This window comes from Myxine glutinosa, chromosome 2 (genome assembly GCF_964187855.1).
Source record: "Myxine glutinosa chromosome 2, kmMyxGlut1.1, whole genome shotgun sequence".
Lineage (NCBI taxonomy): Eukaryota > Metazoa > Chordata > Myxini > Myxiniformes > Myxinidae > Myxine > Myxine glutinosa.
In genome coordinates, this window is record NC_136262.1 from 143528337 (window position 1) to 143555611 (window position 27275).

Here is a 27275-nt window from a genome sequence, read left to right on the forward strand (position 1 = left end):
TAAACTGGACCGTACGTGATCCTGCCCTGAGCCCAGGCGCACCTGGAGCGATCGCTACCCGCTTTCCTTGTCATCAAACCCCGTGTGAGTGAGCCTTGTCCCGTTTATCTGTCATCCGTTGGGGTTAATATAAGTGTGTTTAAGTGCCCACCTTCCTATGTTTCCTTCTTGTCCCTGTAATCTAAACCTTCCGCATTATTGTAATAACAACCTTTGAGAACCGTATCCCTGGTGTCGTGTCGTATTAATTCCAGCCGTGTGTCTTCTTTTTCCTTCATTGGTCCAGCATAGCGCGATTAGTCAACCCCGGGTGCAATCGGGGTAACTTGTACGGATACGGCGGCCATCCCGCTCGGCCCACCATACCATCAAAGTCGTATCTGTAACAATATATATATATATATATATATATATATATATATATATATATTGTTGCGGATATGAGGACTGTATATTTTTTGATTGTGTATTATTATTATTATTGTTTATTTTGCGCCCCCCTGCCTCCAGAGCTGTGTAAAGGTGAAAGGGCATCCCATAATTAGTCCACAAGCATACACGTCAGCCAAGTAATAGAATACCCCTGTTGATAGTTATCTCTTATTCTGTGTTTTAGGGTAAGGCTGTGTCTCCCATTAATTGAAGTACTCCATTGCACCAGTGAAAGAGATAGATTCCCTTCATTCCCACTCCCCAACACTTCCATTCCCCCCTTTCCGTCAATTGCAATTCGCATTGCCAACTGCATGTTGGGCGGTTTTCCCTTCATCCGCCATTGACCACGAGGCAGGGTTGGGGGAAGGAAGGCGGGTCCCCACCTCGTCAGAGAGGGGAGGAGTGATCCAGCCCCACTCGACCAACCATGAACAAGGGGTTTGGCTTGAGAGGGCGGGGAGAGAACGTTTGGGGGAGGTTCGCAAAGGTTGAGGGGCGGGGCCTATATAACCCACGGCGGGGGTGTTCCCAGAAGAGATGCACTTCGAGTTGGTCTGAGTCGGTTGCCAGAGGAGGGTCAGTGGTTGCGGTGGTAAGAAGTCGGTGGTGAGAAGTGGTGGCGTCGAGGGGTCAGTGGTTGCGTTGGTTGCGTTGAGTTGTCAATGGTGAGGAGACACCAGGGCCAAGAGAGAGAAGGTGCCAAGGGCCATTACCAGCAGTTGCGCCAGAGACGGCAGACGCGCCCTGAGCTGAGCCAGAGAGGCAGCGTTGACTCCACCAGGCAGCTTCAACCCGTTACCCCGCGGGGACCAAATAGCGGTGGCATCGGTGGCCGTCGAGGTCCAGCCGACGTCCCGTGCGGGATCAAGCCCGAACCATCTGCCCCAGCTGAACCTTCCCATTCCTCCTTCCAACATTCATTCCATTCCATCCTTCTTGTATACGTGAGTTTGTTTTGTTTGTTCTGTCCCTGGGTATTTAATTAAGTCTGTAGGTAAGCTAAAATTTGCACTGTGTCACCTGCGTCTTATGTGTTGTAAATAAAACTTGATTGCTCCTTTTTGCTTGTGTGTGTAAATAATAAACCCCATTACTCGTCTGTACGTCTTCTCGTTTTATTCCTTTTCCTCTTGCATTGCGTCGTTTTTGTCTTTTCCCTCATTGAGCAGCTGTGGTGCGATACGGCCAAAGTTCTGGGTGAATCGGGTGAGTCAGGGATCCTGTAACGGTCGCGGCAATACCAAACCGCTCGGTAACTAACATCTTAATCCGCGATCTGTAACAATTGGTGTCTGGGAGTGGGATTTGAGGCCCGAACCAAATTTTTTTAAAAACGAATAGAGGAAAAAAAAAAAATTGGTCAAAATTACGAGCTGCCGAAATTTGTTTTTTTTTAAAGAAAAACCCGAATTTTGAAATCGCGCCATGGCTGGTCAAGGCGACGGGATGCCGGTGGGAGAGATAGAGGGTTTAGGAGTAACCCAGGATCAGATGGAGGGGAGCAATGAGGAGGCGGTTGAGGGAGTATCAGGCACGCAAAATGGCGTCCTCGCGCACGTGGGTGTAGCGGCACCAAATTTTGCCACGCCCGTGACCGTGGCAGCACCGCCGATGGATTGGGGCCTTTTTATGATTGAAATGATGGTAAAAATGAGGGCTCAGAGTGAGCAAATTAAGGCTCAGGGTGACCAAATGGGGGTAATGGGAAACCAAATGGGGGCAATGAGGGACGAAGCGAGGGGTACTGGTGAGGGGTTAGACAAGAAATTTGGGAAGTTAGACAAAAATTTTGAGGGGTTAGACAATGGGATAAAAGAGGTGAAAAATGGGTTAATGGGGTTAGAAAATAGGATGGAAGACAAATTGCGGGAGATAGGGGAGCAATCCGCCCGAGAAATTAAACAAATGGGAGAGCAGATAGAGGAGGTAAAAATCGGGGTAGAAACCAAACTGGATGCTCAGAGGGATGAATTGGGACAGATGAGGGCGGCATCTACAAAAGAAAGGGAGGAGATGAAGGAGGAGATACGACGAGGTGTGGGTGAGGAGGTTTCGGGGCTACGCGAGGAGGTAAAGCGAGGTGAGAAGCATATGGAGAAAGAGGTGAGGAATAATACGGCTAGGTTACAGGGGGGAATAGAAGATCTGACGGAGGAGGTGGAACAGCTGACAGAGGGACAAACGAAGTTAGTGGAGCAGGTTCAAAGGAACACTGCAGTACTCGGAGGGTTAAAGGCGACACAAAAAGAAATAAAAAACTAATTATTAGCGACGCAGAGGCAATGTCAGATGGTACGTGAGGAACTGACAATGAGGGTGGACGAGGTGACAGAGATAATGGAGACGAAGGACCGGCAGGTGAGGATGCACATAGAGACGGTCACGGTAGCCTTAGAGGACGAACTTGAGGAGACGCACCGAGAAATAAAAGAGGTTAAACAAAAATTAGAGGAAGTGGAAGAAGAGGTGAGTGAAATTAAGAAGAGACGGACAGAAACGAAGAGAGAAATCCAGGAGGAGGTGATGGAATATGTGCAAGGTCGGTGCTCAACTCATGATGTGATGCTCACTAACCAAATAAAGAGTTTGCAGGTGGCAAAGGAGGTGCGGAGATGAGGTACGAAGGTGAGTGGCAATGTATATGATGTGAGGAAAGCTTCAGTCGGCTTGGGGATTGGTTTGGATCCGGGTGTTCGTGAAAGGCCGTTGGTGAAGTGTGCGACAGGTCTGGTGTGCGAAAAAAGAGGTGTGCGAGAATGTCCGACCATGGGGTGTGTGAGGAAAAAGTGCACGCCGATGAGTGAGTGTGCCGTCAAGAGTGAGTTGGTCGAAGCGCGTGTGCGAGGGGGTACATGGAAGCGAGGTGTGGTAAGTGTTACGGAGGAAGTAACGAAAGAGTGTGCGCAAGAGGATGCGCGAGAAAGGTGTGTAACGGCCGGGTGCATGGGGAAAGCGCATGCTGTCAAGAGTAAGGGAGAATGCATGCCTGTGGTGAGTGTTACAGAGGGTGTAACGGGACAATGTGCGGAAGAGTGTGCACGAGAAAGGTGTGTAACGGACGGGTGCATGGGGAAAGAGTGCGTTGTCAAGAGTGGTGGTGAGAGTAGTGAGAGTAGTGAGAGTGACACGGAGCGTGAGTTGGTTGTGGCAGGGGAGCGAGGATGTACACCTGGAATGGAAGGATGCACACCTGGAATGGTAGAGCGTGAGTGGGAATGCACGCTGGAATTGGTAGTGAGGCACGTGGTTGGGTGTGCGGGTGAGAGCACACCTGTGATTGTCACAAAGGAGGTGACCGAGAAAGGGGCGCGAAGAGGTGTGTTGGTGAGGTGTGCGAGCGACTAATGTGTGCCAAGGTGTTCCGTGGTCAGGTGTGTGACCAAGTCGGTGAGCGGAATGAGTGTACCGAGGTGTGTAAGAAGAGGTACGACGAGGAGCATGGAAACGGCTGCATGTATGAGCAAGAAAGGGGTAGCGTATGCATGTAAGCGTCCAGGTGAAGCATCGACGGTAACCGGTTTAGCGGTTAGAGCGACTTATAGCCGAATCGGGCCCTCGGTGCGTGCCGGGCTTCGCGTGCCGCGAGAACCAGCGGGGATCCGAGCCACGGCGGGTTCGAAAGGACCGCCGTGCGCGATCCACGCTGGGCCTCGCGTGGAACGGCCGCGTCCGGGCTCCACTAGGCGGAGCGGGCAGCCCGATAGGAAGGGTCGTCATGGCGACCACTTTCTATTGAGACGTGCCGGCAGGTCGAGATCGGGACATTGGATGGCTCCACGCCGAGGTGGTGCGTGGGATCTCGGCCCGGGTAAGCCCCCGTCCCTGCCACGAATGCGGGACGTATCCAGCCGCTGGCACAAAAGAACCCGCGTTCATGGCTCGGCTGTACGAAGCCGGGCTGTAGACGTGAATTGGCGCACCGAGAGGATGTAATAAGTAGACGGGTGATGATGATAGTGATAGTGATTTGATACGAAATTTATAATAGTGGGTAGAATTGGCAGTAAATGGAAAATTTTTGAATTGGTTGGAATTTGGACAAACAAAATTTATAGTGAGAGACCCCCGATGTGGTGGGATGGCAAATCCACCATCCCTCACAGACGTGGGGCAAATGCGCAATAGATTATGGGGTGTATGGCAGTGGAAACTAGCCCGGGTGGGTTAGGTTATATTGTTAGGGATCTAGCGAAGAGGACATTAGGTAACGTTAAGGTTAGTTAGTGACTGATACCTGTAGTGGGGACGCAGGTAGATTAGTATGGATGATAATGACGTGGGAGCGCAATAGTTTAAAGGGACGACTGGGAAGCGCAAGTTTCAGAAGGGAGTAGTTAGCTGAGATGATGCCGTGTGTGTGAGGATTGAACAGGTGTGATTGAACAGGTGAGATTGCACAGGTGTGCAACTGAACAGGTGTGTGGAGCAGTGTATGAGGAGTAGTGGTGATGTGTGTTGTGTTGACCAACTGGTCCAGGAAGAGGAGGAGGGTGCAGGTGGCACCAGGTGATTGCACAGGTGTGCAACAACAGGTGTATGTGGCTGTGTGGAATAAATGGTATGGAGTATTGGAATGGATGGTCGTGGAGTGAGTATGGTGGAAATTGTGGAGTGGAGTGGATGGTGCGAAGGTGTGAATGGGGGAAGAGTGGACCCCCATCACGGATACCCGGGGCGGGTAGTGCAAGTGTTAGGTAGAGGGTACAGGTAAATTGTGGTTGGATATTGGCATCTGTGGTGCGGGTGAAAGAATGGTCTGTGGATGGGTGCATTAGTGTTGTGGAAATGGCTGGGCGTGTAGCCTGTTAGTGTGTGTAGTTGGTTGGGCACTCCACCACTGTGAGGATGTCGGCCAGGTGAGGCCGCAGGTGGGCTCTGGGAGCCGGTAGTAGTTGTTGTGGATGGGGCCCGAGGATCCGGAGGACGGACCCGGGTAGCCCAGTGCCAGAGGGCACCCGTGGGGTGACAGAGCCAGGAGAGGGCCTTCCCCAGTTAGTTAGGTTAGGGTGAGGAGCTAGGTAAGCTCGGGTGGCAACTGCAGTGGTGGAGGTGTGCAGGTGGGTAGACCTGCTGGGAGAGCTACACGCCGCAGCCCAGAAATTGTGCGAAGGCACCGGGAGATGAATCGGGGGAGTGAGACCCCAAATTGAGAAGCACCACAGTTTGGTCAATGGGAATTGGTTTTTAGAACCCATAGTGTAAGTTGGCCAATGGATTGGCAGGGAGAGACCCCGGGTAGTGTAAAGTGTGTTAATGTCATTTAGAAAGTAGTTAGGATGAAGTCTCCTCGCACCATCTGCATCCACTCACCTGAGGTGACAGGTACTCCGCACCATGCCATGTTTAATTATTGTTACTGTGCAAATGTTTGGATTGTGAGACGCATCATGACGTGGGTGTGACATTGTGCTTTGATGTTCCATCTCTGCCTCCTTATGAGGATTGATGATGAATTTGGTGATGGCAAATTTTGAAGTAGAGGGATTGTGGAGACGAATTTGGTATAGGGGAAATATGGGGAAGACGTGACAGTTGTGACGAATTTCTAAATGTGTAGATTTTTGTACATATGGGGTAAGGGCAAGGGTAGGGTAGGTGACAGGGGGGTGACGTACGGTAGGGACGAGCTTTCTCACTTCGCCCTCCGTACGCATTTCGCCTTGCATTGCCTTATTGATGTGTACCCTTGTGACCTTACCCCTCGCTCAATTGTCTTTCCCCTTTTGTCTCCCACATGACCTGTGCGCCACTGGGTGCCGAGGGGAGCGTGCGTGGGTCGGCCATTGTGCGCCCGAAATTCCCAGAACCAGCTGTCTGCATCGATGCACCACATTATGGACCACATGTCTGTGGCCGAGCACCACCTATGGACCCCATGGGTTGGGGCATGGCCCCTCTGCTGGAACCGGCCATGAGGGCCCGAAATCTTGCTGGCGGACCTTGGCCACAGGGCACCGATGCCCCACAGGTGAACCACACGTAGTCGGCCCTGTGGGCCATAAATAAAATAAATAAAAATGGACACATTGGGTGCAAGTTTTAATACAAATAGGCCGCCAGTAAGCAAAGCAAAGGAATGACAACATCTGGAAGAACAAATAATGATAACCAGCAGAGGGAGCCGAAGAGCAAGAGATCACCTGCAGGGTTAGGGGTTGTTTGGTTATTTTTTATTGTTGAACACTTGAACAGTGATGACTGCACCGATTGGTGCTTGGGGCGTGTATTGGTGCGTTTTGGGTGCTTTAATGGTGCATTGATGCAGAGCAGACTGTCTCCCCCCCCAGAAAGAACAATCACAGGTCCTGGGTTAGTTTTGTAAATAAAAGTAGCGTCAAGTGTAAATAATGCTTCCCACCGTCAGTGTGTAGTTTGAAGACCATTCCGCAATTCGGTTAACTGTGGGCGTAAGTCTGTTAGGCACGGTGCAATGGAGCAGCGGGACACATTTATTTATGTTTTAAAACTGTCGCACTCAGGGTCAGGTTTAAAAGTAGAGGGAACTACACCTACGTGTCACACTAAAAATAAAAGTTGTAGGCCCGGGACGTGCCTAAGAGGAGGAGGGTGCAGTGTTGCGGATATGAGGACTGTATATTTTTTGATTGTGTATTATTATTATTATTGTTTATTCTGCGCCCCCCTGCCTCCAGAGCTGTGTAAAGGTGAAAAGGCATCCCATAATTAGTCCACAAGCATACACGTCAGCCAAGTAATAGAATACCCCTGTTGATAGTTATCTCTTATTCTGTGTTTTAGGGTAAGGCTGTGTCTCCCATTAATTGAAGTACTCCATTGCACCAGTGAAAGAGATAGATTCCCTTCATTCCCACTCCCCAACACTTCCATTCCCCCCTTTCCGTCAATTGCAATTCGCATTGCCAACTGCATGTTGGGCGGTTTTCCCTTCATCCGCCATTGACCACGAGGCAGGGTTGGGGGAAGGAAGGCGGGTCCCCACCTCGTCAGAGAGGGGAGGAGTGATCCAGCCCCACTCGACCAACCATGAACAAGGGGTTTGGCTTGAGAGGGCGGGGAGAGAACGTTTGGGGGAGGTTCGCAAAGGTTGAGGGGCGGGGCCTATATAACCCACGGCGGGGGTGTTCCCAGAAGAGATGCACTTCGAGTTGGTCTGAGTCGGTTGCCAGAGGAGGGTCAGTGGTTGCGGTGGTAAGAAGTCGGTGGTGAGAAGTGGTGGTGTCGAGGGGTCAGTGGTTGCGTTGGTTGCGTTGAGTTGTCAATGGTGAGGAGACACCAGGGCCAAGAGAGAGAAGGTGCCAAGGGCCATTACCAGCAGTTGCGCCAGAGACGGCAGACGCGCCCTGAGCTGAGCCAGAGAGGCAGCGTTGACTCCACCAGGCAGCTTCAACCCGTTACCCCGCGGGGACCAAATAGCGGTGGCATCGGTGGCCGTCGAGGTCCAGCCGACGTCCCGTGCGGGATCAAGCCCGAACCATCTGCCCCAGCTGAACCTTCCCATTCCTCCTTCCAACATTCATTCCATTCCATCCTTCTTGTATACGTGAGTTTGTTTTGTTTGTTCTGTCCCTGGGTATTTAATTAAGTCTGTAGGTAAGCTAAAATTTGCACTGTGTCACCTGCGTCTTATGTGTTGTAAATAAAACTTGATTGCTCCTTTTTGCTTGTGTGTGTAAATAATAAACCCCATTACTCGTCTGTACGTCTTCTCGTTTTATTCCCTTTCCTCTTGCATTGCGTCGTTTTTGTCTTTTCCCTCATTGAGCAGCTGTGGTGCGATACGGCCAAAGTTCTGGGTGAATCGGGTGAGTCAGGGATCCTGTAACGGTCGCGGCAATACCAAACCGCTCGGTAACTAACATCTTAATCCGCGATCAGTAACAATATATATATATATATATATATATACTGTATATATATATATATATATATATATATATATATATATATATATATATATATATATATATATCTTTGACGAACAGCAAATGCTGCAGAGGAGACAAATTTATGAAGTTCATTAATTTGGTGAAAATTAGAATTTCTCGATGATATCCTTATAGCTGATTGTATGACAATGCAAAGTTTGTTAAAGTTAGTGACATGTGGGAAGTCTTCATCATTGAAATGGATGAAAAGAGTGACTGACAAAATCTTGTATTATTCTTTGCTGTCAGATGGAAAAGACATCAGAAAACACAACCAGGCAGATGTTACCGCTCTCTTTGTCCAGGTGCCAATAAATTCTGCATCCCCTTTATTTTCTCAGTTCTTAATGAGAATTTTATTTTATTTTTTATTTTCATACTTTTTCGTGCTGTTCATGCTTTCAGTTTCCATATTCTGTATGAATAAATAAAACAAAGGCTGCTCAAGTTAAACCGAATCTGAGGAACGAAGGGAGATTGCCTTTGGTGGTGAAAATAAAATTAACTCTTAGATGCAGGCGTCAAAAATCCTACATAAACGCAGCCATTGGGCCTCGGAGGCCCAACTGATGTATTCGTGTAATGTTGGTTTTATTTTTTATTTTTTATAGATTTTTTTCTTTCATATCCTTTTTCGAAGTCGATGCTTATGGATGTCTATTTGCTCAGAAAATGTAAATCATTGATTGATTGGAAGAATCCCATACAAGGAATGAATCTTTTCTTTTTTTTTGCAAAAAAAAATTTTTTGTTCTTGGTTTTTCAACTTTTTTTCTCTAAAATGTTGAGGCTCATGGAGGAGTATTTGCTCAAAAAAATGATTCACTAATCCTTTTATTTAGAATGTATATGTCCACAACTGTCAAAAATCCTACACCTATGCAGCCATTGGGCCTCGGAGGCCTCACAATGTATTCGTGTAAAGTTTTTTAATTTTCATTTTTTTGTCACTGAATTATTTGTAACCAAGTCATTGGGGCATATAATGAGGCTCATATCAAGAAAATAATGATATAACATAGTAGTACAACAACATTTATGCGGGCCCTCCGGGGCCCCAGGCCTGCATTCGTGTCGGATTTTCGGGTTATAAGTGAAGAATGAAGATTTTCCCACGAGCCTGAATGAATTTTTTTTTAATGTCATTGAATTTTATTTAACAACATGAAAGTCGGTGAAAATGAGGCTCATTCCAAAAAAAAATTGTACAGCATAGTTTTTGCAACAACAAAAAAACGTTGTGGGCCTCCGAGGCCCAATCACTGCATCCAAGGGATAATACTGCTTCAGCACCGCTAAACTTTCTCATTTTTAAATATGATCTTCAAAATAATTTTTTGTAGCATAGCCCATAGAGCAATGCTGTCCAGAACAGCGTTTGTCTGTCTGTATGTCCCCACAAATATACACCAATCAGAGCTGAGGATCTGTTCACATGACAGGGGGATGTGTTTAGTAACCATTACCGTTTCATATTTTACTAAATGGAAATATAATAACCTTTTATGGAATGTTTTGGGGTCCCAGCGGGTGTCGTAAGGTAGGTAGGAGTTTTCAGAAATTCCTCAATACAATTATGATTTTGAAATGTGGTCGGCATGGATCTGGCTCCCGAATTCGGAAGTGAACAGATGACGACAGTTCGCTGGTTTGATAATATATCAATACAATCGTGATTTAATATTATATTTTGATATATAAATATTATAGTATTAATTTGTGATTGGAACAATGAATAATGCTGTTTGGAATGAAAATATAGAGAACGTGCTGTCAATGCCTGATGTTCGACTAAAGGTGGCACAGGAATGTGGAATTTAATGGTTCATCGTTTGCCATTCGCCGTTTTTACCCAAGTCATTCACGAACCGGCTGTCCATGCCTGTAGTCAAAAAATTTTAATACTTACATTGTTTGCTAACTGGTATCCCCACCCAGATCATACTGTCTTCTTGTACCCAGATCATACTGATCATACTGAAACTGAAGTATCAAACAAGCCCGGCTGGGCCGCTGTTAGACTTTCAATCTTGTTTTATTAAAATTGAAGTACAGACTTGAAGGCTGTGTGGGGTATCTTGTTCTATGAACTCTGTAGTTGTTTATGCAACAAATACACACACAAATACACACACACACACAAATACACACACAAATACACACACAAATACACACACAAATACACACACACAAATACACACACATAAAGATTATTGTGAGGACCAATGAATGGTGTGTGTGTGCGTTTCTGATATATTCCTTTAGATCCGTGCAAGCCAAACCCATGTCAGAATGGAGGCACCTGTGTAGCAGATGGTGTGGAACATTTTACTTGTTTGTGTCCTCTGGGCTATGAGAGTCACAAGATATGTGGTAAGTCACCTGCTTCATGGTAAATCAACAGTTTTAAGGGAAAAGGTGTTTGCATGTTTGGACAGTGATCTCAGGTTCATGGTGGAGATGACACACACATCAAAATCAGAACAAAGCCACTTGGAGACATTTGTGCACCTCTATTTTACATGACAGAGGGAGACACTTTTACAGGAATTATCAAATGTATTATAGGATAATGGACATATTATAATATGGTTTATGGAACTTGAACCTGGAATTTTTTTTTTAGGAAACTGAAAAATTCTCTGATCTGGATCCGGATTCGAATCTTCACCAAAATATAATCAATTCTTCCTTGTTACACAACCAATCTGTCCACCAGGTTTTGGGCAAGTTATTGTCACACAACCAATCTGTCCACCAGGTTTTGGGCAAGTTATTGTCACACAACCAATCTGTCCACCAGGTTTTGGCCAAATTATTGTCACACAACCAATCTGTCCACCAGGTTTTGGCCATATTATTGTCACACAACCAACCTGTCCACCAAGTTTTGGCCAAATTATTGTCACATAACCAATCTGTCCACCAGGTTTTGGGCAAATTATTGTCACGCAACCAATCTGTCCACCAGGTTTTGGCCAAATTGTCACACAACCAATCTGTCCACCAGGTTTTGGCCAAATTATTGTCACACAACCAAGCTGTCCATCAAGTTTTGGCCAAATTATTGTCACACAACCAACCTGTCCACCAGGTTTTGGCCAAATTATTGTCACACAACCAATCTGTCCACCAGGTTTTGGCCAAATTATTGTCACACAACCAATCTGTCCACCAGGTTTTGGCCAAATTATTGTCACACAACCAATCTGTCCACCAGGTTTTGGCCAAATTATTGTCATACAACCAATCTGTCCACCAGGTTTTGGAAAAATTATTGTCACACAACCAACCTGTCCATCAAGTTTTGGCCAAATTATTATCACACAACCAATCTGTCCACCAGGTTTTGGCCAAATTATTGTCACACAACCAATCTGTCCACCATGTTTTGGCCAAATTATTGTCACACAACCAACCTGTCCACCAGGTTTTGGCCAAATTATTGTCACACAACCAACCTGTCCACCAAGTTTTGGCCAAATTATTGTCGCATAACCAATCTGTCCACCAGGTTTTGGGCAAATTATTGTCACGCAACCAATCTGTCCACCAGGTTTTGGCCAAATTGTCACACAACCAATCTGTCCACCAGGTTTTGGCCAAATTATTGTCACACAACCAACCTGTCCATCAAGTTTTGGCCAAATTATTGTCACACAACCAACCTGTCCATCAAGTTTTGGCCAAATTATTGTCACACAACCAACCTGTCCACCAGGTTTTGGCCAAATTATTGTCACACAACCAATCTGTCCACCAGGTTTTGGCCAAATTATTGTCACACAACCAATCTGTCCACCAGGTTTTGGCCAAATTATTGTCACACAACCAATCTGTCCACCAGGTTTTGGCCAAATTATTGTCACACAACCAATCTGTCCACCAGGTTTTGGAAAAATTATTGTCACACAACCAACCTGTCCACCAAGTTTTGGCCAAATTATTTTCACACACCAACCTGTCCCCAAGTTTTGGCCAAATTATTGTCACACAACCAATCTGTCCACCAGGTTTTGGCCAAATTATTGTCACACAACCAATCTGTCCACCAGGTTTTGGCCAAATTATTGTCACACAACCAACCTGTCCCCAAGTTTTGGCCAAAGTATTGTCACACAACCAATCTGTCTACCAGGTTTTGGCCAAATTATTGTCACACAACCAACCTGTCCACAAAGTTTCGGTCGAATTTGCCCACAACTTTTTGAGATATCTTGTCCTCAAACAAACAGACAGACAAACGGGTGAAAACAAGCTGCATCCACCTTGTGCGGTGGAGGTAACAAGGAAATTTGATGCGGGAGGAGGCCATTCGGTCCATCATGCCTGTGCTACACTAACGCCAGATTAAATAAATCAAGCCAACAACATAATTTAATTGTGAGCAAGGTTTCTGGAGAGAGGATGAGAATGTTGTTGCAGGCTCAGGGACAATTCTTCATCAAGTTGACCAGATATTTGTGCTCTTCATTTGCTGCCTTGAACTCTATTAGGAGTCTGTTCTACCTGTGGTGGTTTTATATCTATGCGACTCCAAAAATTCAACGGGAATAGTTCAGGATTTTGGTGTTTCCAGGACGGACTTTCCTTCTCACTTCCATCCATGTCTAGCACACCAAAGTGATGGATGCACACTGCACACCTTCAAATTGTGGGTAGACCAACAGTCATCGGACCATCTTACACTTTCCTTACACACTTCAACCACTTCCTGGTATTTACCGGAAATGGTAGGAATGTTACACCTCTCATCCACGGATATTTCTTATGTATGTGTCCTCCCATATTTTCATGGGTCAGGTTTGCATCCAACGACACAACAATTGCCGTTAACCATTTTGGAATTGCCCTCAGTTTGACTCTTTTGTTTAAATGCTGCAAATTGTGTTAAAAAGACAATTTAGCTCCGCCCTAGCAATGGCAGGCCCAAAGTTCCCTGATTACCAAAAGTGATCGTGTAATCATCGTGTAACCTACGTATGACTTGCTTCAACAAAGTAGTGTCTCTTTGTGTCTTTGTGGCTTTTACAATATGGCTTCCATCATGTGACCAACCCATGTAGAGCTTCCCATCCAGTTGGTATGAACATCAGTACACCTAACACCACATTGTGTGACATTTCTTTTGTCTTCCACAGGCGGGAGAAAGTTCTTGGGTAAGATTGTTTTTTCATTAATTCTTCAGACATTGTTTGAAACAATGACATGACAAAAAGTTATACAAGTTTATTTATTTATTATTTCAGAAGTTATTCATTGATCTCTGCAATCTTACTATAATTCACCAAATGTCCGTCTGTCTGTCCATCCGTCTGTCCGTCCGTTCCCAGGTTCCGCAAAAACGGCTGAACCGATCACAACGATATTTTGGGTGGGTAATCCTGGGATCTCCTGGAGTAAAATAGGGCATATTGTTTTTCCAATTTCAGCTTTGGCCTCCAGCATTTCCAGGTTTGGACTCTCGCATAATGCTATTTTCCTGGGTGCCGCACAAACGGCTGCACATATCGCTGCACAGCTGCACCAATCAGAGTCGGTGACCTCGGACAAAGACCTTTTGTAAGGACATGGGTTGAATCCCTGCTTGAGAGAATGAGATTCGATGAGATGAGAGTTGAGTTGAGAGAATGCCAACCCCCTTCCCGCCATCTCGGTCGTCTCTCCAACTCACAATCCCACGAGATATGTGGAAAGGACGACCCAAAACCAATTATCTTATTTTTGATTCATATATAAACATCATTAAAAGTAAATAATGACCTTGGCCAATGTTCAAACGATGAGTTTAATCTCTACATGAGAGAATTCCACATAGCTATTTGGGCGGTGTACACGCTAACAGATCGCCGTCTCCATCGATCTTGCCAAGGCTGTAACACCTATCGGCTCAAAATCCTTTTAACTGCTGACTTGGTAGTTTTTTACAATGAAGGAAACACATATCGGGAGTACATACGACATCGCGATTGTGAATGTGACAGCTTTGAGGCGTCTTTCGCTTTGCATCGAATTATTCAATACTAATTCATTCATTCATTCATTCATTACTAATCATTACGCTCATTCTTATGCTCATTAAACGTTCATTAAACATCAAACGTTCATTAAACGATTACGAAAATAAAAACGAAAAACATTGCGAAATTCCGTTCACACCATCACAACAAACACTACCGTGAACACAAACATCGTCACAATGAAAACATCGTCACAAACGTTACGTTACGTAATTCAAACCGTGAACACATCGAATATTGGAGAGCCCATTTCCCAAATTTGAAACACGATGGAATAATATTTACCGATATGAACAGTGATGTGGCTGTTATTGAAATTCTACAAATACTGTTGAGATTTTGATGATTTGTGTGTGATATGATTTAACGGACGTTTATATAAATTGTTTAAAACTAGGGCATGCCCGTACTATATATATATATCTAAAATTATATCCCCCCCCTCTATTTACATGAAATGGTTTGGTCCATTCGCAAAGCCAAAGCGAACGGCTTGCGAGTACGGTGACAATCCCCCCCCCCCCCCCCCCTCTATTTACATGAAATGGTTTGGTCCATTCGCAAAGCCAAAGCGAACGGCTTGCGAGTACGGTGACAATCCCCCCCCTCTATTTACATGAAATGGTTTGGTCCAAAGCGAACGGCTTGCGGAGTTTGGTAAAGAAATCGCCATAGCTCGGTAACTACTTCTCCGATTAATATGAAACCTTGAAAAGGCACATCCTCGGGTCCCCAGCAATATACCTGGCAAGTTTAAAGTATATCGGACCCGTGGTTGTCGAGAAACAGCGGTCACAGACAAACACACAGACAAACACACAGACAAACACACACACACACACAGAGATTACTGGAATTATAGATAGATAAAAAAGCCTTCAATTTCTGATATTTTGCCTTTTCATTTGGGCCTCCCAATTGAAGCCCTGCCTGTAGGGAGGGTACCGTTGCTAGTTAAATTAATTAAATCTCACACTCTTACTATGTCTCTCCGAGAAGACCGACTGGACAACCCTCCCATATACTTTCTCAACAATCTTCTCCAAGAAGTTCTGTCACTCAAGCTTTTGGGTCTCACAATCTGCCATGATCTTTCCTGGGAAAACCACATTTCCAATCTGGCCTCCAAAGCCAGTCGCCGACTGGGCATCCTCCGTCGTTCAAAGTCCCTCCTTGGCACACCTGAGCTCCTCACCACATACAAGGCTTTCATCTGCAGCTCAATGGAATACTGCTCTCCCCTCTGGGCTGGTGCTCCTGCCTCACACCAAGCTCGGCTTCACGCTGTTGAAACCAAAGCATTCAGAATAATTGGAATCTCCCGTGATGAAGCCACCTCCGAGGGCGTTTCACTCACTCACCGCAGGCAGGTTGGTGGTCTTTCTGTCTTCTAACGACACCTCTCCGGCCTAGCTCCCCCAGCTCTCTCTGTGCTCTGTCCCCCAAATATTCCTACAGGTCGCTCAAGATCTGCCAGCAACCCTCTTATGGTGAAACTGCCAAAATCAAGACTTTCTGCTCACCTTCACTCTTACATCCTCTTTTTCCCCACCTCTGGAACAAATTCCCTCACTCTCTTCAATCCCAATCCTCCCTCCAGGTCTTTAAAACAGCTGTTCACCACCATCTCTTATCTTCCCCCATCCAAAACCTTGATCTTTTCTACTCCCCGTTAATTCACCCCAGATCCACTTTCTTGGAATACTGAGTTCTTTCCTGGAAGTCCTAGCAGTGTCCATGTGTTTTATACCTCTCCCGCCCCCCCCCCCCACCCCCATCCCATGCCTCCTCCCCCAAGCCCTCTCCCTCCCACAGATCTCCCGATGTCCCTGTTCTCTACTGTTGTACTTGTGTGCTTCCCCCTCTCTCCTCATCTTGTCTCCCGCTTCCTTTATTGTATGTTTTGTGTGTCAGTTTGTCTTTTTATGATTGTCTCCTTTGTGATTAATGTTAGCTCTTACACGAGCCTCGATGTAGTACACACAAAAAAATTTTTTTGTCGCGTCCAGGCCAATTAACACCAACGCTAGACGGATGGACCGAGCTGGCTTTAACTGCCTCACGTGAATTATTGGCGGCGCTTTTGATAATTGGCTGAGGGTGGCAAGTACGGTGTGGGTATGGGGAGGCCGCTTTAGAAAATTGGCCGGGTGTGGTAGGTAGTGTGTGGGTATGGGGAGGGTGCTTTTGATGATAGGCCGAGGGTGGTAGGTAGTGTGTGGGTATGGGGAGGCCGCTTTTGAAGATTGGCCGAGGGTGGTAGGTAGTGTGTGGGTATGGGTAGGGTGCTTTTGAAGATTGGCCGAGGGTGGTAGGCAGTGTGTGGGTATGGGGAGGTCGCTTTTGAAGATTGGCCGAGGGTGGTAGGTAGTGTGTGGGTATGGGTAGGGTGCTTTTGAAGATTGGCCGAGGGTGGTAGGTAGTGTGTTGGTATGGGTAGGGTGTTTTGAAGATTGGCCGAAGGTGGTAGGTCGTGTGTGGGTATGGGTAGGGTGCTTTTGAAAATCGGCCGAGGGTGGTAGGTAGTGTGTGGGTATGGGGACGTCGCTTTTGAAGATTGGCCAAGGGTGGTAGGTAGTGTGTGGGTATGGGTAGGGTGCTTTTGAAGATTGGCCGAGGGTGGCAGGTAATGTGTTGGTATGGGTAGGGTGCTTTTGAAGATTGGCCAAGGGTGGTAGGTAGTGTGTGGGTATGGGTAGGGTGCTTTTGAAGATTGGCCGAGGGTGTCAGGTAATGTGTTGGTATGGGTAGGGTGCTTTTGAAGATTGGCCGAGGGTGGCAGGTAAGGTGTGGGTAAGGGGAGGTCGCTTTCGAAAATTGGCCGAGGGTGGCAGATAGGGTGTGGGTAAGGGGAGGCCGCTTTTGAAGATTGGCCAAGGGTGGTAGGTAGTGTGTGGGTATGGGTAGGGTGCTTTTGAAGATTGGCCGAGGGTGGTAGGTAGTGTGTGGGTATGGGGACGTCGCTTTTGAAGATTGGCCGAGGGTGGTAGGTAGTGTGTGGGTATGGGTAGGGTGCTTTTGAAGATTGGCCGAGGGTGGTAGGTAGTGTGTGGGTATGGGGACGTCGCTTTTGAAGATTGGCCGAGGGTGGTAGGTAGTGTGTGGGTATGGGTAGGGTGCTTTTGAAGATTGGCCGAGGGTGGCAGGTAAGGTGTGGGTATGGGGAGGTCGCTTTCGAAAATTGGCCGAGGGTGGCAGATAGGGTGTGGGTATGGGGAGGCCGCTTTTGAAGATTGGTCGAGGGTGGTCGGTAGTGTGTGGGTATGGGTAGGGTGCTTTTGAAGATAGGCCGAGGGTGGCAGGTGGTGTGTCGGTATGGGTAGGGTGCTTTTGAAGATTGGCCGAGGGTGGCAGGTGGTGTGTGGGTATGGGTAGGGTGCTTTTGCAGATTGGCCGAGGGTGGCAGGTAGTGTGTGGGTATGGGTAGGGTGATTTTGAAGATTGGCCGAGGGTGGCAGGTAGGATGTGGGTATGGGCAGGGTGCTTTTGCAAATTGGCCGAGGGTGGCAGGTGGGGTGTGGGTATGGGCAGGGTGCTTTTGAAAATCGGCCGAGGGTGGCACACAAGGTAAATCCAGCACTGATGTAGCAAGGTAATTACTTAAGAAGTAGGTGACGTTTCATTAACCCCCGGCCCCTTACTTTTTTAATTTCTTGAAATTAAAAAAATCCGTGTGAATCTTCAACGAGCCTTATATATTGTTTCAATAATCTGCATAATTATACATTATGTATTGAGACGGTTCCAGTTTTCTTAACCATTTTGTCAGTCTTTCGTGATAACAGATGAACAATAAAATCGGATTTCATTAAGTATATACTCCCGCCAGGGAGTAATGCATTCGATCGTGTCCGTGTGTGTGTGTGTGTGTGTGTGTGTGTGTGTGTGTGTGTGTGTGTGTGTGTGTGTGTGTGTGTGTGTGTGTGTGTGTGTGTGTGTGTACAAGATATCTGGAAAAGTTCTGAACGGATTTGGATGAAAGTTGGTGGGATGATTGCCCTTGAGATAAGGAAGAATTGATTAGTTTTTGGTGAAGCTCAGGATATTATTCCGGATCCAGGAATTTTATTTGGGAATTGTTTTGGGAATTTTTTTTGTTTTCCTTTAAAAACCATTTTCTCTGCAATAATTGGACTGATTGAGAGCAAATTTTCACCATAGGAGGGACTCGGTCTGTAGAATATTTTAATGGTAATTATGACGTCACAGGTCACGTGGTTCGGCCGCCATATTGTTTTGAGTGAAAAACACTAAAATCCAATTTTCTCCAAAACGCCTGGACAGATCGAGGCCAAACTTTGCAGGCAAAATCGCATACCCATAAGAGGAAAAAGAAGAACCACCTTTAGAGGCCATTTCCCCCCGCAGAGCAGGGGTTGGCCTTTTTGGGGCACATTGGCCCCCTTTTTGAAGCAATGTTTTATGGCCGGATGCCCTTCCTGCCGCCAACCCTGTTAGTCGCCTCTTGCGACACAGGGAATTACCAGTTTTTTTTTTTTTTTTTTTTTTTTTTTTTTTTGTATACAAGATCGAGGCTCGTGAAAGAGCTAACATTAATCACACAAAAAGACAAACCGACACACAAAACACAAAAAACAAGGGGAGCGGTAGACAAGATGGGGAGAGAGGGGGAAGGACACAAAAGAGAGGGGGAAGAACACAAACACAACATTTGAGAGCAGGGACATCGGGAGGACTTGGGGGGAGGTGGGAGAGGATTAAAACATATGAACACTGCAAGGACTCTGGGGTGAATTACCGGGGGTAGAAAAGATCAAGGTTTTCGATGGGGGAAGATAAGAGATGGTGGTGAACAGCTGTTTTAAAGACCTGGAGGGAGGAGTGGGATTGAAGGGAGTGGGGGAGTTTGTTCCAGAGGCGGGAGAAAAGGGGAATGAAAGAGTGAAGGTGAGCAGAGAGCCTAGACTTTGGCAGTTTAACCAGAAGAGGGTTGCAGGCAGATCTTGTGCGACCTGAAGGAATATTGGGGGGACAGAGCACAGAGAGAGCTGGGGGAGCAAGGCCGGAGAGGAGTCGGTAGAAGACAGAAAGACCACCAACCTGCCTGCGGTGAGTGAGTGAAAGGCCCTCGGCGTTGACTACATCGCAGGAGATTCCAATGATTCTGAAAGCTTTGGCCTCAACAGCGTGAAGCCGAGCAAGGTGTGAGGCAGGAGCACCAGCCCAGAGGGGGGAACAGTATTCCATTGAGCTGCGGATGAAAGCCTTGTATGTGGTGAGGAGCTCAGGTGTGCCAAGGAAGGACTTCGCACGACGGAGGATGCCCAGTCGGCGACTGGCTTTGGAGGCCAGCTTGGAAATGTGGTTTTCCCAAGAAAGATCATGGCAGATAGTGAGACCCAAAAGCTTGAGCGACAGAACTTCTTGGAGAGGATTGTTGAGAAAGTAGATGGGAGGGTTGTCCAGTCGGTCCTTTCGGAGAGACATTGTAAGAGTGTGAGATTTGTCAGGATTGAAAGACATGTTCCACTTGTTTGACCAGTCTGTGATTTTGTCCAGGTCTGCAGAGAGTGAGGAGGCTGCAGACTGCCGATCTGAGGGATGAGGAATGGAGCGACAGAGAGTAGAGTCGTCAGCAAAGAGATAGAGAGGATTTTCAAGAGAGTCAGAGAGATCATTGATGAAGACCAGAAAAAGCACAGGGCCCAGAACACTACCTTGGGGAACTCCAGCCTGAACAGGAAGAGGAGATGAGAGAAACCCATTCAGGGCCACACGTTGACTACGACCAGAGAGGAAGTCCGCCAGCCATGCGTGGAGATTTCCATGGATACCAAAGGAGGAGAGTTTGGAGAGCAGAGCAGGGTGCCAGACCGTATCGAAGGCACGTGAAATGTCAAGGGAGACAGCTCTAATTTCCTGTTTGGCGTTGAGGACCTCCATCCATTGTTGAGAAAGCAGAAGCAGCATGTCCAGAGTAGAGTGACCAGGTCTGAAACCAAATTGATGATCAGAGATCAAGCCATTGGAGAAGAGGAAAGATTTAATATCTGAAGCAATGATGGATTCCATGACTTTGCTGATAATTGGGAGAAGGCTGATTGGTCTGTTGTTGCTGGGATCTGTTTTTGCACCTTTTTTGTGCAAAGCGGTGATGTTGGCTGATTTCCAAGCAGATGGCAGATGACCTTGAGCAAAAGAGAGGGTGAAGAGAACAGAAAGAGGGAGTGAAAGTGCAGAAGAACATGATTTTAGGACCCGTGGGCTGATGCCGTCAGGACCAGTTGCAGAATCAGAGTCGAGGGTTGCCAGAAACTTTTCCACCTTGTCAGGAGGAAAGGACACAGAGTCCAGGAGCAGCTGGGTACGACTGGGTACGGTGGGTACAGAGAGGGATGGGTTTGGGACACAAGATTTAGAGGCAAACACAGAGTTGAGGCATTCAGCTTTTTCACGTGCGGAGTCAGCCGTTAAGCCGTTTGAGGTGAGGGAGCGGATGGAGGGGGAACAAACACCAGAAACAGATTTGACCAGACGCCACCAGGATTTGGAAGAGGGAGACAGATAAGAGAGTTCGGTCTTGAGAATGGTGAGATATTGTTTCCTGGCTCTCCTGAGGGTGGACACACACTTGTTTCGGGCTTTGTGAAAGGAAATGAGATTTCCTTCCGTTGGATTTGCTTTCCAGGAGACGAAAGCAAGTTGTTTCAGGGCAACAGCCTCACCACAAGATTCCGTGTACCATGGACGGGAGGAAGGGTATGACAACTGAAGACGAGATGGTATAAATCTGTGCATGAGAGAGAGCAATTTACTTTGAAAGAATTCCCAGGATGAGTTGATGTCAGAGGCGGTAGAGATGGGAGACCAGTCCAGATGATTGATGGCTGCTTGAAGACCGTGCCAGTTGGCCTGAGTGAAATGCCAGACTCGTCGACGCTGAGGAGGCTCTCTGGGAATGGCCAGAGAGATGTCCACTTTGACAAGCACATGATCAGATGAGCCGATTGGAGCAGAAGAAGAGCAGCAGACATTTTCAGGGAAGTTTGTCATAACCAAATCCAGAAGAGAAGATGCTCCGTTGACTGAGATCCGGGTCGGGAAATTGACAGATTGTGTCAGTCCCAGTTAGTCGCAGAAGTCCTTTGCTGAAGAGCCATGGCTGGTGAGAGAGGTACCCACACCCAGCCAACTGGCATGGTGACAATTGAAATCACCACATATGAGGAAGAGAGAGTTGGGATGGGTAGATAGAAGTTGGTCCATATTATCAGACAGTGAGATGTAGATGGAGTCATCGCTGATTGGTGGACGGTACAACACACATATGAACAAAAGGTGGGAGCGAAGGGGAAGCCGTAGCCAAAGGTATTCCTGGGGGTGAGGTGGAGAGAGGGCAGTGGAGGGCGAGTGAGGAAGAGAGTTTTTTATAAAGATAGCAACCCCACCTCCAGGACGAGGCTCAGGTCTATCATACCGGAGGAGGGAGTAACCTGGGAGAGATACCAAGGCATCAGAGACATCATGAAGGAGGAAAGTTTCTGTTAAGCAGATCACATCTGGTTTGTCAGAAGCAACCTGTATGGAGAGGTCAGTCAAGTTTGAGCGAAGGCCCCGGATGTTTGAGGTCCATACCGTTAATGAAGAGGAAGGGGGAGCATCGGGTCCAGAACAGGGGGGGGGGGGAGGGGTAGGGTAAGATGTGGAAGAGGAGGAAGAGGTAGGGAGAGCTGTTGAAGGTGTGTCAGAGATTTCAGAATAGCTTGGAGAAAGGGAAGAATGGGGCGGACAAAAGGTTTGATGGAGATTGGGTGAGGCACAGTGAGGTGTTATTTGAGGAGGGGGAAGAGCAAGGCAGAAGGTTTGGGGAGATGAAGGTGAAAGTTGGAAGGAGGAAGAAGCAGGGAGGATGCTTTGAGGAGGAGGGGTGAGAGGGGAGTCTAGGAGGGGAGGAGCGAGGGAGAGTCTCGGAGGGGAGGGGTGTGGGGGGAGTTTAGGAGGGAGGGGAGGGAAGGGGCAAGGGGGGAGATTTGAAAGGGATGGGTGATGGGGAGGATTTGGAGGGGAGGGGTGAGATTGGATTTTGAAAAGTGTACGATTCATGGGAAACGAACATTTTTTGCAAAATGAGTTTGAGACCTTCGAGTCAAAAATACGTTTGAGGACACTGGAGGAGGGATGGAGTTCTGGATAGTTTAGGGAATGTAGAAAGGAGGAACTGTAAGAGATGGTATTATATATATTTTTTGGAATGAATAGATTTGGTGAGCAAGACGAAAGCATCCTTTTGTAGGAAAAGAAGAAAAGGGTGTTATAATATATGAGAGAAAATAGTTGTTCAGGGGAGAGATTATACATTTCTAACCGCGTGATCGCGAACGAAGAACGAACGACCAAAAAGAACAAATAAACGAATAAGACCTGGGAAGGAAATAGTTTTTTTGGGGGGTTTTTTTTTTTTTTTTTTTTTTTGTGAGTACAGATATTAAACAAGGAGGTACGGGGTGAACGACTGGGACGAAACAGAGAACGAAAATAATTTCAGCGCATTCGACGAATCGCTGAGAGAAAAACAAACCACAAGGTCGGAGACGGTACGGTAGTCCAAGCCTACGAGTACTAGGCCGCAGAATACTCGATACCATTAACAGACGATTGTGTATACATGTACGAAAAATTAGCACCGAAAATTTTCCAAAAGATACGCTATAGGTACATACACCGAAAGATAGATACAGTCTCGACAAAAACACGATTGAGAAATATCACTTAGCTTCGAAAGCGTGAGCGCATGGAGCAGCTTCGAAAAGACGTGCCCTCGCCGTGATCTCGCCTCGCAGTGACCTGGTATTCAATTTGCCGATCTCAGAAGGATGACAGGCTGAGTCAACCCCCCTGGTAGTTAATTCAGCGATCGACCGGGATTCAAACCCAGGATCCTAGGATCCCAAGCCGGCACCCTGACCGCTAAGCCAACACCAGGCTCTAAGCCAACACCAGAATCGCATACCCATGACGAACAAAAGAGCCAGCGAGCATGACGTCATGCATCACATGGTTTCAGAGTTGTGACGTTTTTAAGCACAAACCTTTAAAACCTAGCTCCTCCCTCATTTGTGATCCAATTGAGGGGAAACTTCACAGATCTGTTCAGCATATCAGTCTACTAGTACCCGACTGCAAAGCCGCAATGAGCCGGCAAAGCCAAAGCCTCTTGCCACTATTTTACCCATCACTATGGCATCAGTAGGTTAGGTAGTTGGTAGTAGGTAGGTGTAGTAGGTGCCGTTGGTGTAGTAGGTGTAGTAGGTACCCTTTGCATTCTTGATGAGATTAAAATTGATAAAATTTACTTCTTGATTAATTCGGTGAATTCCGTCTCAACTTCGGATATTTCCGGCCGTGAAAAACTATCCCCGACGGCCGCGAGATTACTAAAAAATAATTCTTCGTCAATTTTAGAATATTTGACGCCATTTTCACCCTCAGAAACGCGTAATAAGCTTTAAAAAAATATTTTTCAAATGCTCGAATCTCATTGGTTCCGGTGTTTGGTGACGATTTTCGTTGAAGATAACGAGGTTGGTCTTAACGTATTTTAATTACAAATTAGAGGTGCATTAGATTGTGAATCAAACAAAGACGGGTCAAACAAACTCCTATTGAACTTTTTCGCAATTGTTTTATGCAAACTTCAGCATCCGGAAGATGGCGGCCTCCATTGCGTGATTTGGTTTTAGAAATATTTTTTCAAATGCTCGAATCTCATTGGTTCCGGTGTTTGGTGACGCTTTTCGTTGAAGATAACCAGGCCCGTGCGGGCCGAGGTTGGTCTTAAAGTATTTTAATAATAAATTAGAGGTGCATAAGATTGTGAATCAAACAAAGACGGGTGAAAGAAACTCCTATTGAACGTTTTTCAATTTGTTATGCATACTTCCGCATCCGCAAGATGGCGGCCTCCATTGCGCTTCGGAATTCTCAAGCCAAGGGATACAGCATAATCTGGTTTTCGACATAATACGTACGCGTTTATTGACAACACCGGCTTCGCCGGCTACTGAAATGTCCTTTTGGAATTTGCAATAGGTCACGTGGTTTGGCAGATATCGTTAATTAAACGCAAATAATAAAAACATTTTTATCTCTTGAACCACTTCATGGATCGACGTGAAACTTCATACTGTAGTGTAAGTCATGAAGAGTAACAAGTGTGCAAAATTTGAAGATGACTCGATGTACGGTCTGGAAGCTAGAAGTTTTTATTGCGTGAAGAAGAAGAGTTCGACTGTGGACGATTAATTTATTTACGGTATCACATGTACAGACTTGCAGGCATCGTTTGACACAATCTCCAAGGTTAATTTGAACCTCAAATAAAATTATAATTCCAGATTTGTCAATGGCTGAGGTATCTATCTATAATTCCAGTAATCTCTGTGTGTTTGTTTGTACGTTTGTACGTTTGTACGTTTGTTTGTTTGTCTGTGACCGCTGTTTCTCGACAACCACGGGTCCGATATACTTTAAACTTGCCAGGTATATTGCTGGGGACCCGAGGATGTGCCTTTTCAAGGTTTGAAATTAATCGGACAAGTACTTACCGAGCTATGGCGATTTAGCCGTTCGCCGTTCGCTTTGGCGTTGCGAATGGACCAAACCATTGCATGTAAATAGAGGGGGGGGGGGGTTCTGTGGTCGTTGCGAATGGACCAAACCATTCATGTAAATAGAGGGGGGGGGGGGGTTCTGTGGTCGTTACTGCCACGTGGTTTCAAAGTTTTTTTTTGTTGTTGTTGTTTGCACGCATGTTTTTTTGCACCCACGTACGGGCACGCCCTAGGATGTTTACACACACACACCCCTTCACAAATTTTTTTTTTTTTTTGGCAAGGAACGGGCACCCACGTACGGGCACGTCCTAGCTTATATATAGTACGGGCATGCCCTAGTATTAACAAACGAATGAAACAGATTTGGCAAAATTCCAACTTTTTTTTTTTTTTTAAGATCGCATATTCACCCAGGTTGTGAGAGGCTGAAGAAGAAGAAACCTCGCATTGGCTTCCCAGACCAAATAAATAATTCTGGTTCTGGCTCTGCGATTTTCAGGTTTATTACTCCCGCCAGGGAGTAATGCAGTCGATCGTGTCCATGTGTGTGTTCGTGTGTTTGTGAACAAGATATCTGGAAAACTTCTGAACGGATTTGGATGAAAGTTGGTGGGATGATTGCCCTTAGGATAAGGAAGAATTGATTCGTTTTTGGTGAAGCTCAGGATATTATTCCGGATCCAGGAATTTTTGGGGAATTTTTGGGGAGAGGGATGTTAAACAAAACGTATTATTCCAACTTGACCCACGGCGGGAGCATGCGCTCTACTGAGTGGCGTTCTAGTTCTTCTTCTGATACAAGGAAAATTCCTGACAGCAAAGACTTTGTAGTTATGCGTGAGGATGGTTAAGAAGGATTGTAATAACATAGAATCCCTTTGAATGAAAATGTCTGTTTTGACGAATCAGCATGTAAAGATTAATTATTGAGTAAACTGGACGAGTGTGAGGGAGTTTGTAAGAGGTTGTTTTGTTTTTGCAGCACCAGCAGCAGTCCAAGAATGTGCGGTCGACCTTCTCATATTGCTCGATGGCTCCTGGGAAATGGGAATTAAGACCTTTGACCTCGCCAAGGCCTTTGTTTCACGCCTTGTGCATGCACTGGGGTTACGGTCAGGCCGTGTACATGTGGGATTGATCCAGTACGCCGATGACGTCCATGTTGAGATCGGCCTTGGCCCTCACGTCGAGCCCGATTCACTCATCGAGACCCTGGAGGCCATTTTGTTCCGCGGAGGTCTTGCCGACGTGGTCGGTGCGATGGAGTACGCGACACGGAATGGTTTCTCGGTGCAAGCTGGTGGGCGACTTTCTGCTCCCCACGTGCTTCTGCTCTTGACAGGATCTCCAAGCAATGAGAGCGACGCCATAATGGTGGCCTCACGTGAAGCCCGAGAAAATGAAGTGTTTTTGCTGCCGGTTGGTAGCGAGAGAGCGCAGGCTGTGCTTTGGGCAGCTGGAAGCCCAGGTCGAGGATACTTAACATTCCACAACAAGGTTGATCTGTTCACCAGGGTTCGGGAGATCCGAAACAGAATATGCAACTTCATTGTGACAGGTAAAACAATCATCATTATTTAATCCAAAGAGTGGCTGCTACCTGAACCTTTAACAATAACTATAATAAACCTTGTTTAAAATCCTATGCTGTTACTAAAAAATTGAATATTTTGAAAAGATATAAATAATTTGTTTTGATTTATTGTTTTGTTTTGAAATTAATTAATTGTCTAAAAATAATAATTAGAAAATATTTATTTAGAATTACTGTTGTGAAATCAGAGCCAGAAACCTCTCAAGAAAATAGCCTTTATTGCAATCGACCTGGTGCATCTAAACATAACACAATATCATAACATTAGTCTAAGTGATACAAGCAAAGCATCCCAATACATTTAAAATGAAGCGAGCTACTAAGCAGCAAATTAATACTCTTACTAGACATTTTAATTAATACATTTTAATACATTTTAATAATAATACATTTTAATAATAATACATTTTAATAATAATACATTTTAATAATAATACATTTTAATAATAATACATTTTAATAATAATACATTTTAATTTTATTTAATAATATTTAATTTAATTTAATTTTTTATTTAATAATTATTTAATAATATTTAATTTAATAATAATTATTAATATTTTAATTTTTTTTTTTTATTTAATAATAATACATTTTAAAAAATTTTTAATTTTAATAACACATTTTAATTAATTAATTTAATTAATACTAGTATTAATACAAATTAATACTAGCTCTCAAAGAATCATAGCCACGAGTATGGCAGTCTCCCACTCTCACAGCTGGTTACATATGCAATAACGCC

At 45.8% G+C, this 27275-nt stretch overlaps 1 protein-coding gene across 1 annotated transcript in view; it reads left to right on the forward strand.

Annotated features, from left to right (window-relative positions):
• LOC137421192 (von Willebrand factor A domain-containing protein 2-like) overlaps positions 1–27275 on the forward strand; it is an 88690-nt gene that overhangs the window by 34851 nt on the left and 26564 nt on the right. The window contains exons 7-10 of the mRNA XM_068106992.2: positions 8592–8647; positions 10608–10715; positions 13484–13501; positions 25919–26494. Of these exons, the coding sequence (XP_067963093.2) occupies positions 8592–8647; positions 10608–10715; positions 13484–13501; positions 25919–26494 (758 nt within the window). The remainder of the gene's footprint in view (positions 1–8591; positions 8648–10607; positions 10716–13483; positions 13502–25918; positions 26495–27275) is intronic.